The 14,777-nt window shown below is 43.8% G+C and overlaps 1 protein-coding gene across 14 annotated transcripts in view; it reads right to left on the bottom strand.

Moving 5' to 3' along the window:
• LOC117958594 (RNA binding protein fox-1 homolog 3-like) overlaps positions 1 to 14,777 on the bottom strand; it is a 407,104-nt gene that overhangs the window by 21,664 nt on the left and 370,663 nt on the right. For 12 of the 14 annotated variants that reach the window (XM_034895077.1, XM_034895075.1, XM_034895078.1 and 9 more), the window contains 5 exons: positions 12,135 to 12,278; positions 7,436 to 7,489; positions 4,508 to 4,600; positions 3,704 to 3,764; positions 3,251 to 3,304 (listed from right to left, as the gene is read on the bottom strand). In XM_034895077.1, coding sequence (XP_034750968.1) covers positions 3,251 to 3,304; positions 3,704 to 3,764; positions 4,508 to 4,600; positions 7,436 to 7,489; positions 12,135 to 12,278 — 406 coding nt within the window. The remainder of the gene's footprint in view (positions 1 to 3,250; positions 3,305 to 3,703; positions 3,765 to 4,507; positions 4,601 to 7,435; positions 7,490 to 12,134; positions 12,279 to 14,777) is intronic. The other 2 variants (XM_034895084.1, XM_034895086.1) reach the window with 1 other exon arrangement.

The raw sequence follows: 14,777 nt of genomic DNA, 5'->3' as shown, positions 1-14,777 counted from the left end.
CACACCCACCCACCCACCCAGGTGGCACTTTGTTTGCTGCCCATGCACCAATAGACCGCCTGGTCTCGCAGGGTGCTTCCTTTCCCCCAAGTGATTTATAATGCTGACCTTGACATTTGAATTAGTCTTTTTTTGGAGCAGTGGACATCTGATTGCAGTTGCTAAGGGGCAAAAACAATCCTCTTTGATAGTTTCCAACGTGTGTTTTTTGCACTCTTCTTAACAAATCGCTACTATTTCTGGGCCAGAGAAAAGTCCAATTGCCTCCTTCTTTCTCTTTTGGATATTTGTATGCAATATGCATGCAGTGATGTATGTGAATGTAAACTTATAATGAGTTGGCGATAGGCTACACTGCTTCAATAATAACCCATAAATCAAAGGCACTGTCACACCTTGGTAAGCCTGTGAAAAGCAACAACAGCTACGGTGTATGAGAGCACAAACCTGGTCTAGCCACCAAAGTCAAACACCTTTTCCGGGAGGGGGGCTGGAGAAAATATGAGTTATGCGCTGGAGGGCAGCGGGGTCACGCTGCACCTCATATGTCATATGTGTCAACTTGAGAGAAGCTCAATACCTGCAGAGCCAGTTGGACCTGAGGTAATCCAGCTCTGTGCCAATGATGGGGTCATAACCGGCTCCCATAAAGAAAGATCTGATTTTCCACAAGGTTGAGCTCTCTAATACTTCCTGCTCAAATACATTGGCCAATGAGCACTTAATCCACGCACTGGGGACCAAAAACAGCTTAATCTAATCAAGAGCCTCGAGCTTAATTATCCCCCTAACGTACACTCCAACAATGAAAGGACCTGTCTACATATATTAAGATGGCAATTAGCCTTTCTTTTCTGTCATTTACGCAGCTGCTAGATTTTCACAAGTCCTCAACAAAACTCCACCTTAGTAGCAGAAAATGTGTGCCGCTGAATGAAAAGCTACTCATCTCCTGTCTCCTTAATAATTAGCTGCAGGGGAGAGTCTCTCTCTGTTTGCCCGAGGGGACAGGCCATATGAAGAGGTTTCTAAGTGGCAGCTGTCCATGGTGCTGAAATCCAACACAAGGAACAATCCAGCAAAATTTGCCAATTATTGTAAAATGAGCAAAACAGCGCAAAATGTATAGCAACCAGATCTTCCCCTGACTTAGATTTTTTATTAAAAGGTTGCATGTTTTAATATATCTGCAACCGTTGTGTTATTTCACATAAATATTATACAGATCCATATTTGTGCATGTATACATGCACACATACATATGCAGATAGATAACCAAGTTCTTTACCCATATACACGAATTAACACTTGATAATACACTGTATAAGAAGATATAAAGACTATTATACACTGGCCCTATACACACTTACATTTGTACTGAACCTAATCATCTTGCTTCCTGTAGCAAGCTTCTGGGGGAGATTTGGATGTAAGGCGGCAACAGAGGACACGGACACGGGCTTCCGCTGCCTGCCTGTACCCTACCAACTACACCCCACCCCCCTCCTTCATCAGTAGGAGGGGCCAATCTACCCTGGAAGAGGTTAAGAGCGGGGAGCCGGCATGAGGCTCTCATCCGTCATTCTCCTGAATGGGTTTTGAGGACAATAAACCTGTAGCGCCAGGACGAATGGAGACGAAGTGTGCTGTCACCGAGCCAGGATTTATTGCTCCCAATTTCACTGATCTCCCGCACAGAAATGAGGACTGATAAACAGTGATTAATCGCCTTTATATCCCATTTTACTCTCACCAAAAGTATATTAACTGTAGCTATGATGATTTTGGAATATGTCATGAATTCGGTCAAACTGATTCTTGTTTTCTTTTTTTGTAGGGAGTGGAACATCATAGGCAAAGGCATGGTCAGTGTTTTTCTTTTCAGAGCTAGAAGGTTTTTTTCTGCTCATTAAGGCAGTTTTGTTTCAGAAATGTATCTCTTATTTATGTTTCCCATCTTTCCAGCTGGCAAGCATATGTTGTCGTTTAGGCTTGGCAAACTCCAGTGCCATGTCAAGACGACTTGAAAAATTAGCAGCCAATAAATCACCCAACCCCTCCTGCTTCCCCTGCCTGGAGTGGTGGACCACACTCCCTCTGATTTATGAGATGATTTGGAAAGTATGTGCGTGAGTGTAAAATGGAGAAAGTGCACATGAAAGGGGAGACATGTATTAGTGTCTGTGTTCTACATAGGTTATCTATTTCTGTATGCTGGAATGCTTTGGTCTGAGTGCAGGGGATAGTGTGTGTGTATATAGGTCAGTGAAATTATTGTTTATGTAAGTTAACACTTACTTAATGTTCACATTTTGAATCTAGGGAAAATTCCACCTGACCATGACATACTATGTTTGAGCATGTGCATGCAACTACAGAGGCATTTGTGTATGTTTGTGTGTGTGTATAATTATCAGGGGAAGATGTTGAAACCAAGGGAGTGTTGTGGGAGAGGAGGAGGAGTTGGGGAGGAGGCATGGAGGGGGTGAGGGGGTTGGGGATGAAATAAAAATGATAGATGACTGCTTTCTGTCATGGACAGTTATTTAGAGGTTCGCCGTAAAGCTGTCCGGGGAATGAACAGATTTTAGTCTAATGAGCAGAAAGGAAAGCCGTTAAAGTGGCGCGATGTGCTCAGCACTTCTTCCAAATGAAATAGTACCATTTCCCCCTCATTAAAATGCAAAGGGTTCATATAACATACAGCAATAAAGCTGGCATGTCGAGGCAGAGAGAGAGATAGGGAAAACCCCACTGAGCTCATCTCATTCCTCCATTACTGGGACCAGAAGGAATAGCGGCCTTCGACAGGGTAGGTGCCAACAATATCGCTCACTCAATCTCCCTTATTCGGTTAGCTCTGTAAAAGTCAATCTGGCGCACTTGGCAAATCCATCCACAGCAGCAGCCTCCACAATCTGATAACAGTTGCAGGGGCGCTTGCTCTTGAAATCATTTTTTTTTTCTTCTTCAGCTTTACAGTTGCACACCGGGCAAACAATGGCTCAGGCTCCCTCAGCCACTCAGAGAGGCTTGGATCATCTACTGCTTATCTGGGCCGCTCTCAGATTCACTTTGATTTGAGGGGAATTTCATGTTCAGTAGGTTCAGGATGAGCCCGATTGTAAAAATTCAGGGGTCAGATTGGGATTCGCTGGACCTGATAGTGGCCTCAGGTACGATGCACTGCATGCCGTAGAAGGTAGAGGGAAAAATTCTTACTGCAGAAGCTCTTATGTACATCTCTTACCGGCATACAGTTCAGGACCATAGACAGCTCCCACCACTGGATTCAGCTTCCAGCCTGGTGAACAAAAACAACAGTCAACTGACAATGAGAACGAGGGATGTTAATAATTAACAGTTTAACCGTTAACCTTTAAAATAACCGTTAAAATTAAGAATTTGGACCGATTAATATCAGTTGAAAACAATCATTAAAAAAAAAGAGTTATTTAAAAAAATGTGTTGGTAAATAGAAAAATCTTTTTCACATCTGCTAGTTGATTTGCTAGTGTGATGAAGTAACAGAAAGTAGCCTATGTTCGTACATCCTGAACAGGTAAACTGTTGCATGCTTGTCGGTTAACAGTTAATCGGTTAAGGAGGATCGGCTATCGGTAGCAAAGTAAATATGAATTAGCAAGCCTTATGAGAACAAACTGTTATTATTGTTATCTTTCATGATCTGTCTGATACATACCATTCGTGTAAGGGTTGGCCACTTTTTTGTTTGTCATCACTCGTGCTGTTGCATTGTTGACCTGTTCAAAGCAAGAAAACACAGCCTGTTATCACCGACCTTCACACTCACTAGCCACATATCCAGGATGGGCCAAAAGCATGCGGCAAACCAAGAAGAATCAAGATAAATTCATAAAATAAGAAATAAACAATTATGTAAATGTAGCACTTTGGTATGATTGAGTTTTTTTTGCCCTTTCATGAAGTTATTCATCATTTCATTTTTCTTACAGATTATCAAATTACTGAAAATAGGGGGAAAGCATGCACCAATTACCCACAGGTATGAATAAAAAGAATAACATCCTCCAAATTCAGTAATTGGTTGGATACACAAATGGATTCCAAAAGAAAAACACAGACAGTGCTTTGATTTTCTTCTATTGACCTGATGAGAATGACTGAGGGGGGGCTCCGCTTGTTGTCAACAAGAGCAGAATTAGAGCAGGCAACACTAAACGACGGTGAAAGGGGGATGCATGTCTTCTCAGATTTTGGAACCCAGAGGATGATGGCATGCATTCATTCTCCATTGTCAGCTAATGATGGACAACTGGCGTGTCCAGGTTGACATGTATGGATCTTGCATTCTACTGATCACAAGTTATATGCACCATTATGCATGCATGCATTCAGGCGCACATACATTCTGAGATGCAGACATCCACACAGCCACATGCTAATGCATGGGTTTATAGGTAAGTTTAGGAGGCAGCAGGCAGGAAGTAAAAAATGATGAGGAAAAGGGAAAAAGTGAAAGCACCTCTATTTTGCGTCCCTCTACGATTGTACCATTTAGTTTCTCCCGTGCACGATCAGCATCTGTGCTGGTTTCAAAAGTTACAAACCCAAAGCCCTGAGAGCACCACGTTAGCCACCGGTAGAGAAAAAGAAGAAAAGATGGACAAACACACACACACACACACACACACAGGAAAGAAGAAAGGGTAAGGGAGGAGAAAAAGGAAAGAGGTGAGAAGACAGGAGTAGGTGAGCAGCCGCAGCGGCAGAGTCAAGTTGTAAGCAGCCAGATTAATTAGAGGCAGTTAGTGAGGCGTCAGGAAACAGCAAACAGAGAGATCCAAGGAGGAGAGGATAACGGTGACATGACCTCACACAACAACACCAACAAACCTGCCTGCTTTGCCCAATTAAACAGCACAGCAGTGCTGCCATGGGTGAATGTCAGGATGCAGTGGATGCAAAACACTGTTAGCTGACATAATAGTCGTATAATTATCTACACAACTTCGGCAGTGCGGCCGCTCAAACAGCCCTGTCTCCTTTTGAAGACGTGGGCAACAGCAGAAGGAGTGTGTGTGTGTGTGTGTATGAATTTTCCCGGGGAGAGATGCTAACTTGATCTCGGACTATTTCTAATTCACTGCTCTAATAAGTGGGACTTTTTTAATGGAGGAAAACTTACACCGACTCATTGATGCAAAAAAGTGAATGGTTTTGCCACAAATACCATCCTCTGTAATGAAGAAGAGCGTGGATATTGACTTCAAACCCTGACCAAAATATACCCAACCTCTCATTTTACCACCCCCCCCACCTACTCTCTGACTCCCTTGCTCCCATGGGGGGTTTGTCACTTCCTTGAGTTATGTGGACTGGGATACTGGACCTGGGCTCTATAGCGGCAGCATTAAGATATGCTGGCCAAACAAGTCCCATTCCTATATATACTTCTAGAGGTATGGGCAGGGGAAGAGGGAGCATGGCCGGCGCTGCCTGATAATTGCTTGAGGATGTAATACATGTGAGAGATGGCGAGTTGTGTGATCTCGTATGCATACTGAGGATCTCCAGGCTGCTATTCCTAGCATAAATAACACAGGACCTGTCCTTGGGGAAAGAGAGATAAAGAAATAAATTCAAAAAAAACGGAATTGAGGGCAAAATTAATCCTTTGGACATTCACCCGACTGTGGTTACCCCCTCTATCTTTTTTTTTCTATCATGCACAAATAATTAGCTTACAAGAGGGGAGAGTGGAGCCACCATTTTTCAAAGGAGACAAACATATTGAATGCAAATTGCCAGAGCTTCATAGAAAATAGATTGTTTATTAATGGCCTGGTAGGTTCATTATATACCACACGGGGAAGAGAGAGAGAGAGAGGCATCATGGGTAATGGCTTTGTAGGGCACAAACAATAAATGCTTGTTACGGCGGAGGAGGCAGGTTTATCCGGTGCTCAATCTTGTCTGGCAGAGGGGGCTGAGTGCGGCAGCGTTGCGTGGTTCCAGAGCTCCCTGCATGCCTGTATACGAGCCCAAACTACTCCCAGGTATGAATGGGAATCAATAGTATTCATGCCTCAACACCCAGCCAGGGATCCTGTCTCCTTTATGAATGGAAAGCTGTGGAGCTTAGTACACTCTATTAAATGAACAGCTGGATGAGTAGCACTCGGCTGTTCACACCACAGCAGGCTTCACCTGTCCATGGTAGGTGGTTAGGTGACTGATACTACGGTAACACTGCAGCGCTCTGGCTCTTTTTCTGCAGGCTTGTTGGTATTTGTGCTTTAGGAGTTCAGATTATATTTGAAATGCATACATACACGACCAACGTTGTTACCCTTAAATTGTATATTCAGAGGTAAAAATGTACATTTAATATTTCAGTTTTTACCTTAAATGTCTATTTTTGAATATTCCTAATATCATCAAATTCAAGTCAAAATACTGAAAGAAGTATTTTCTGTGCAGTTAAAGCCTGTTATATGTTATCCCTGACTACCACAGAGCTCCATTGTTGTCCACAACATCAATGCACCATCACAAACTGGTAGTGTATTTATAAGTCCCGTTGCCAGAAATGCTCACTAGAGCACCAAATGTGGATTAATACGCTGCTGAAAATAGTCTTCAACAACAGCACTATTTAGTCCTGTTCAAATACGCTTACTAAAAACTACAGTTCCCAGCTGTTTTAGGAAAGTACTTAGCATAAAAATATATAAATCTGTATATCTGTGACCCAGTTTTAAGCACTGTCTGGGCTGAGGACAACAGACGGAGTGGGAAGTCGGAAAGCGCTGAGAGACGGACTAACACACTATTGGTTTTGGTCTTTTCATGGGTTCATCCTTTAACTGGCTCCTAATCCCACATTACATTAGCTTGGATTTGGGCATTGACTCAGTGGGTAAAAGCTTCCAAACAACAAACACATGGTGTCCTGTTTGTCCAAAGCTTGACATGTAAGGTGTAAACAGGATTAAGCTTCAATGTCTTTCAACTAAACTACATTTATTTACAGAAGGTCCCACAGAACGTTAGTCTTATCCTGAATTATAGTATGTGTAAAAACAAAATGAGGAAACCTGAATAATGTAAGAGCAACACCCAGGCTTTAAACACCCGCTTCTTAAACAAGCAGTTTCAATTCCATAAGCTTCAGAAACCTGCAGCCTGCTGGTGGATTAAGTGAATTGTGAAACAGCTCAATAATGAATTGATTGACAGGGCTAATGATTCACAACTTGGGTTAGAGCTGCAACAACAAAAACAATAGGGAGGGAGGGAGAAAGAGAAAGAGAGGCATGGTGGATGCAGCTCTCCAGGACCAGGCTTAGGGACCACTACTCTCAGCCAATGTACACACTACACTAATGCCATCATTAGGAAACAGAAGAAGTACATGGTAATGAAGCAGCTGGTGTTCTAGTTCACTTACCTTGGATCCTCGCTCATTAAAGATAATCTCCACATCTAAAATCTTTCCAAATTGCTGCAGACAGAGAAAAGAAAGAGAGAAAAGCGGGCCAGAGATGGAGTTAGAAAGCCTCACGGACTATGAATTCATGAGGACGACGACTAGAGAAAGAAAAACCATTAAGGCAATATGGAAATGTTACTTTTGCCGGAAATGCTGATCAATTTGCATTTGGTATCTCGGTAAACAGTTCTTGAAGCTGGCTGGCACACTTTAAAAAGAGAACTGCTTTAATGCACTTTTGTATTTCTTTCAGTACTATATGAAATAAGATCACTGGATCTTTGATTACATATCAGCATTTCTGATGTTTGCTTGCTCGCTTGTTTTAACACAAAAAAGAAAAAGACGAATTAAATTACAGTTTGATTTTGTGAGATATGATCACCTGGGGAAAGTTTTTCCAAACTCCTAAGCAGATAACTACGCTTTGACTTGGGGAGAGTTTGGTGCATCAGTTGTAAATGTAGCTTTCTATACTTTCACATGCTTTTCTCTGCCTCTTCTTTATTCTCTCCTCCTCTCTTTGTTTTTGTGCTCTCGCAGTCAACAGGACCTGAGGGCCAGTCCCCAAGGGTTAACATGCTCCAGCCTTTCGATTTATAAGGCCTGCCTTCGGATCATTAGAAAACAGAGGCATGAAAGTAAACTGTAAGTTCCTCTAATGAGTGGAGTGAGAGCGACTTTTAATTGCTGTCTACAATGGCCGTATTATTTCATTAAAAGTAATTACCCTGTCAAGCGGTCCGCGTCGCCTTCATTTTGGCACAACAGGGAAGAAATGGGCCTTCCATGTGGTCGACGCTCAATGGAAATGGATGGATTGTTTGAATGAGCCACTAACAGGAGTTAGGAGGAGCTGGCTTTTATCTGGCTGAAGTGAGTGTAGTGGACTTGAGGAGGTGAGGGTTTATGGGTTAGTGAAAACAAGTCTTCTCCCACTTGAAAGGGCTTATGCGGTGACCTAACCACATTGAGTTAACGGCTTGGCTGTTTAAAACCTCTTCTTTTTCAGCAGGGTGTATCTCCTCCCCTATACATCCGCTCTGGAAGGGATTCCACAGATCCTATCGGCACATCTGCCTCATATGGCGCTCAGCTCCATTGATTTGAATGGGAAGCGTTGGCTTGATCACGCACACAGGCATTTATATCCCAGCGTGATGTCCCTTCCTCGCCTGAGATGACAATGCTTCCCCCACGCAATGTGCAGATGCTAATTGTTTTAACCGAGCGTAATGGGCTTGTGGCGTCGATTAATTAGTTTCAGAGGAAGTTGTCTTTGTGGATTTCCACATGGCGCTGGGGAGTGCTCGTTGCTCACCCGTGATCTCATGCACTCCTATCCCCCGCCACCCCTATATCACACACACACAAACAGCTGCATCAGCAGCACCAATAAACAATAGCTTCAATGGGAAGGGAGACTGACGTCATCTAAGAGGCTGCAGCTAGATCAATCCATCAAAGGACGACAAAAACAATTAAATATCAATATGAAAAGAGGGACATAACAGACACATTTTGCCATTTTAAGGGCCATAACAGAAGTTTTTGCATGCTTTATCCCCTTTGTCATGTATTTTCATTTTCATTTTACAACTGACCATTTTGCAAATCGTGCTGCTACATTTAAGACATTGGAATGTTTTTTTTCTACCATTCCAGGCATCCATTCATTTCTATTTAGATATGGCTTTCATTACATTATCTTTAATACGTAACACTTTGCAGAATCCTTCTCTATTTCAAATACATTACGGAGAAATAGAAATTGGATTGATATTTACAACTACTTAAACCTGGAATAGTAGAAAAAAAGACATGGATGTGCATCATACATACAAAAAATTGGTCAGTAAACATGTAAAGGAAACATGATTTGCAGTTAAGGAGCAAAAATATGTAAACACACATATTTAGTATGTTTTTTTTGGTATGGTATTAAACTGGAAGCCTTCCAGTGTGGAAGCAAACAAATAATACAGAGGCCACTGTGCCTCAAACCTTTCATTTGCTGCAGTATCTCTTAAGCTGTTAAGAAACCTGTAATTACGCAACAAAAGCCCTGTGTATTCAAACAGTAGAGTGCCAGTGTAGAGCATGCTCAGGCACAGCAGTCAGCGTGACAGCGGGATGGGAGGGGGGGTGGGGGGGGGGTGCAGTGAGAGCCCTTACATGCGAGAGAAGCACTGCTGAAGAACCCAGTCGCACAAACGAGGGCACCCTCAAGCAGCGCAGCATGGGCGCTGCACAGAGCTCTCTTGCGCTTGGAGTGTTTTCATTTCCCCTGCACTCGCTAGCTCTCAGAGATCACAGTTTCTAATTACTGATTAAGGTCCGCTGTGGTCGTCCTAATGAGCCCTTCATTCAGCGCCTCGTTAAAGGCTCACAGGTTTCTCCACACCTTTAACCTGCTGGGCGCATCTCAGACCCTCCCTTCTTGTTTTTAGGGTGCCAGGCTCCAAAATATTCTACTGGTGCTGCCGCCGTGTGTCAGCAGACAGAGCTCCCGGCGGGGCTTTGCTCTGCTTTAAGGGCCTTCTTTAGTGGGCTGTGCAGCACCTCCACTCTGCTCCCTCCCCCTGCATGTCTGTGGGTTTCACTCATGCGCAACAGTAATGGCGTATTGAGCTGGTGGCGCTCAAGAAGCCATTAGAGCTAGAGCGATGAGGCTTTGCACATGCTGATCACACAAAGGCCCATTGTGGAGGCCATGTCAGAGGGTGGAGCAGACCAGCTATCTCCTTGCCAAGTTCTACCCAAGACAATCAATCCCACAATCCTCTACTATGCCAACCAACCAATAAGGGAAGGGGGAGAGGGTATATAACAGGAAGGCACGGGCAACACGTGGGTGAGTCGGGTGATTGAGGGGGACTGGGTGGGCTGCGATCAATTTTGCATCGTATAGCTTCATGCGTCGGCCAGGCACACAAAGCCTCCGAGCTAATTACTGAGACGATTTGGATTCCACACGACCTGCACCAGAGCTGGGAACAATAAAGCCAACAATCAGAGGGAGAAAGAGAGAACAGCCATGTTGTCTGCAATTTATAAAGCCACAGCCAGGGCTCTCAAGTAATTAATATCATCAGCTGGATGTTGTCTTCATAACGATGAGAATTAACGCCTCTGGGTTCTAATGTTCCAATTAGCGCATAACATTTAAAGTACATTTTTGGCAGTCGTCTCCATTCAGATCCATAATGGTTATTGAATTGGGGATGTATGGTTCAATTCTTATTGAGGCTTTTGTGAGACACGAGGGTGAGCTGTTGAACTATTCATTGCCTCATTAATTGGGCAAGCGAGAGAGAAGGAGAGAAAAATTCTATTGAGGGCTTCTGGTATACTGATATGTAATCTGATTGCATTTGTCTGTAGCTGACAGCTCTCTCTGTGTGTGTGTGTGTGTGTGTGTGTGTGTAACCTCTAATCAGGTGAAATAATTTTTTCAGCTTTAGTGTAATGGTCTAAAGGCTATTTAAGCTTTTGGGAAACACTGATATTTGCATTCTTCTAGTGACAGAAGTAAAGAAAGTAAAGTGAATTGTTTTTTTTCTCCCATAGTTTTGGCTCTCATTACAATTGTCAATAACACCATCATTTTCACCAAGTTAAATACTGACATCCGGGGACACAGCAACATTGCTAAAAAAGTAGTCTGACAGTGATGATCCATTTTTGCGCCATGACTGAAACATGGTGTTGCAACATCATACATCCATGGTTGATGCTCCACGCCCCCGACTTGCAGCTGTGTCACATGGGTCCGGCTGCACGAGAATTTCAAACCCATGTCATGGCGGCTCGGACGGAATACAATGTCATACTTTACAAAAACAGTTCACTGAAACGTGTTTCTGTAAACATTTTAAGCGAGAAATAGGGCATACAGTTGCGGAATCCGTCTTCATTTCAGATTGACAAAGATTTTTGTCTACATCTACTGGATAGTGGTGTTACGTTCAATGGATTCATTTACATAAGAAACAGAGCATTTTTTTAAATGCAGCGCCGCCGTCCGGGAATGCTTTGCGTGCACATTGAAGTTGCTTGACATCACCCGTAGGAATAGGGTGGAGAGAAGCCCGACAGAAGCGTTGCACAGACAAATAGATCAGCACTGTGACAGAGCCAGCAACATGAGCACATCAAGTTGATCAAATGGATTTTAAATCAACCGGTTTTCGCCAAAGCTGAGAAGGCAGAGTACAAAAAGATGGACGGCCAAGTCATCACTGTACTGGGTTCCACATCTCAACTAATTTCAGCCTGGTGTATCAGTTTTTTTTCTCACCCAACAGCCCTTATTGTGATTGATTGGGCGGTTATTCCTTACTTTTCCCAACTTTTCCCAACTGCTCATTCAAGCAATGGCCTGACTCGTTAAACACGTGGCCTTTGTTGTGTGATTTGGCCCCACTCTTTCTCTGAATTTTGAATATTTGATTCCTTAATTGTAATAGATTTTTCTGATATAAGTTGAGTTGCTCATTGTTTCAGGCGAGGTTGGATGCCTCTAATATAAAACTGACTTGGTTGGTCTGTTGCTACCGTGCTCCCAGATAACAGAGATAACTTAGCAAGTACAGTACTAGATTAATAAATTGGAATTTTCTTGGAATAAATTGGAAATTTATTTCAAGTTACTCACCCCAAACATTTGCCTTAGGTCAGGGTCCCGGAAGCGGAAGGGAATGTTGGAGACATGTAACCTTTTGGGCTGCTGCTTCTCTGAAGAGTCTGAGTGCTGGAGCTGGAGCTGCTGAGAGCCCTCTGTTTGCGTCACATCATCTGTCTGCCAGAGGGAAACAAACAGAAAAGACACAAGCAGCTCATTAGCTGCTACAGTATACTGTACCTCCAGGTCCTGAAATACAAGAAGGGGCGGGCTAAAACAGGAGGGAGGCGGGGTGCAGGTTGGCTAACTAACTTACGCAGCGTCTGCCATTTTTCAATCCGGCAAGAAAGCCAAAGCGATAAACAGCCGATGACTTATAGTGTCAAACCTGAGGTTGTGCATTACAAATCCACTTATTAATCTCTTGCACTTAGCTCTTGAGCAACAGGGAAGATTGAAGGCGCTGACAAAAAGGCGTGGATATAGATCCCACGGAGCCCTGACATGTCTAGACTAAAGACACATTATTGGTGACGTTTGCACACAGCCATCAGAGTGCGAGGCCCAAAGCCCTCAGCGTTGTTGTTTCCATCATTATGCGAATGCTATGCTGACATTTCTATATAAATGACGTGTCTGATGTCAGTGACAAATTCCACTTGTTTCTCCCTGTGACACGGCTGATGGATTTCCCTGAGGGGGCTGGCGGCTTGTCTGTTTAGAAGGACCTCGTTTTTCCGGTGGTTTCTTTATCCGATTTTCTGTGAACAAACTCTCACTGGTCAACAGTATAGTCCATTCTATCTTCTTTATCATATTTGGCAAATAAGTCATTGGTCAGTGTCTTTCAAAACACGTGTATCTGTTTATTGTTCATATACAAGTGTTTTTTTTAACCTGCCATCTCTGTGGTTAAGGTTTGGTCAAGTTTAAGCAACTAAAACTATTTAAGTAAATTAGTAATTATTATTATTTTTTTCTCAGAGAGTAAAATCTCAGGATGGAGGCAATTAGCATGAAGGTTTTTAAACATCGCCCGATTAGCAAATCTATGACTGCTTTGTACTACTTCCACCTTTGCTTCTGTCAGAAGACAGGAATTACTTGCATGACCACAAGAGGTCACTCATCAGGGAAAGAACAAACAGCCAGTGCTGTGGTCTTTGAGCTGGGAACAGTCTGCAAATGATTCAAACGAACAAAAACAAAGGCTGATTTTGTGCTGGTGACTCGGAAAGGGACTCAATAAAGAAACACAGAGAAGAGGACGATGAGAAATGAGTGAGTGGAAGTGGCAGATATTGAGCACAAAAGCTGTTTGAATGTGATATGTAAACTGCAAGGTCTCCTGGGAAGTGCTCTCTGAGCATGGCAAACACACTACACTGGCTGGGAAGACACATACACAGACACAATCTTGTACTGAGATACAGACGTGAAAAGGGAGTAGGTTGTTGCTGGAGAACAAACTGTTCAAATGACACACACACACACACACACACACACACACACACACACACACACACACACACACACAGCTCAGAGGCTGTCACACGGCTGCAGGCCACTCTTAGTGATACATTTCCCACCATTTAGGAAATGGGGTAGGGATTTATTCATTATAATTCATCATCACAGTATTATCATTATCATCATGATCGTAATGATGATCGCCTTTATTATTCTCATTATCATAATCACAATCTCCGCTGTAATGGCCGTCATTTATTTGGTTTTTATGGCCCATTCGGAGATGGTGACATACATTGTTAACAGTGACAGTTGTTTGATTCAAGGTCCCACTTTGTCTCCCCTGCAGCCATCCAGGTAGGGCAGGGTAGTGGCAGCTTCCTAAGTCCTGCCTGGGCTTGACGGGTTCCAGACCAGAGGGTAACAAGTGGCGAAGGACACAGGGGCCAAAAAATGCACCGAACTGGCTGGCCGGCCGGTAAGGAGTGGATTTGTGACACAGAGAGACGGGCGGAGGGGTCTTAACTCTGCCGTGTCCTCGCGTGCTGGAGGTTAATAGCCTGAGTAGCCATGTTGGGCCCAGGGGGTGACACATTGCAGACAGATGCTGGGACCATAGAGGGTGACAAGGTATCAGAGCCCCGTGGGTCAATCTGTTTCATCGGTCACACATGACACTATCGACCTTTAGCGTATGTTGCCAGACTACTGAACACCGCTGTCCTCCAGCTCTGTCTGGCTGGCTTTTTTATCACGGCAAGCGCAGTCGCTTGTTTGCAAACATCCAGATTAACTTTCACTCGGCGCTCAGACAGGCCGGAAGCACGCTGACATCAGGGGCAAATACACATACGGATTACACAAATGCTGAATTGCTGACTCCCGAGCACACCAGACTGCATACTACTAACTCAATAACTTGGGAGTGTCACTGAGAGCCGGGATGCCAGCCTCAGCTCCCATGGCTCCAACCTGCCTGCCTAGGTTGTGAGATGGTGGTTTTGCAGTGGAAAATAATTACCTCCGTATTACCATAGGAGGCCACCCTTAGTGGCACTTTACTGTCCCGACAGCTGCTGTCACGGGGGGAAGGAGGAGGAGGAGGAGGTGGTGGTGGTGGGATGCAAAACACGCCGTCACCGCCAAACCCAGCAAACCAGAGAGTGAGAGAGCTGTCAACTCCAGCAACTCTTCGGCTTCCTGTTC

The sequence above is a fragment of the Etheostoma cragini genome, chromosome 15, assembly GCF_013103735.1.
Source record: "Etheostoma cragini isolate CJK2018 chromosome 15, CSU_Ecrag_1.0, whole genome shotgun sequence".
Classification (NCBI taxonomy): domain Eukaryota; kingdom Metazoa; phylum Chordata; class Actinopteri; order Perciformes; family Percidae; genus Etheostoma; species Etheostoma cragini.
The sequence above is the reverse complement of the archived record's forward strand: the minus strand, read 5'-3'. Positions and strand labels throughout refer to the sequence as shown.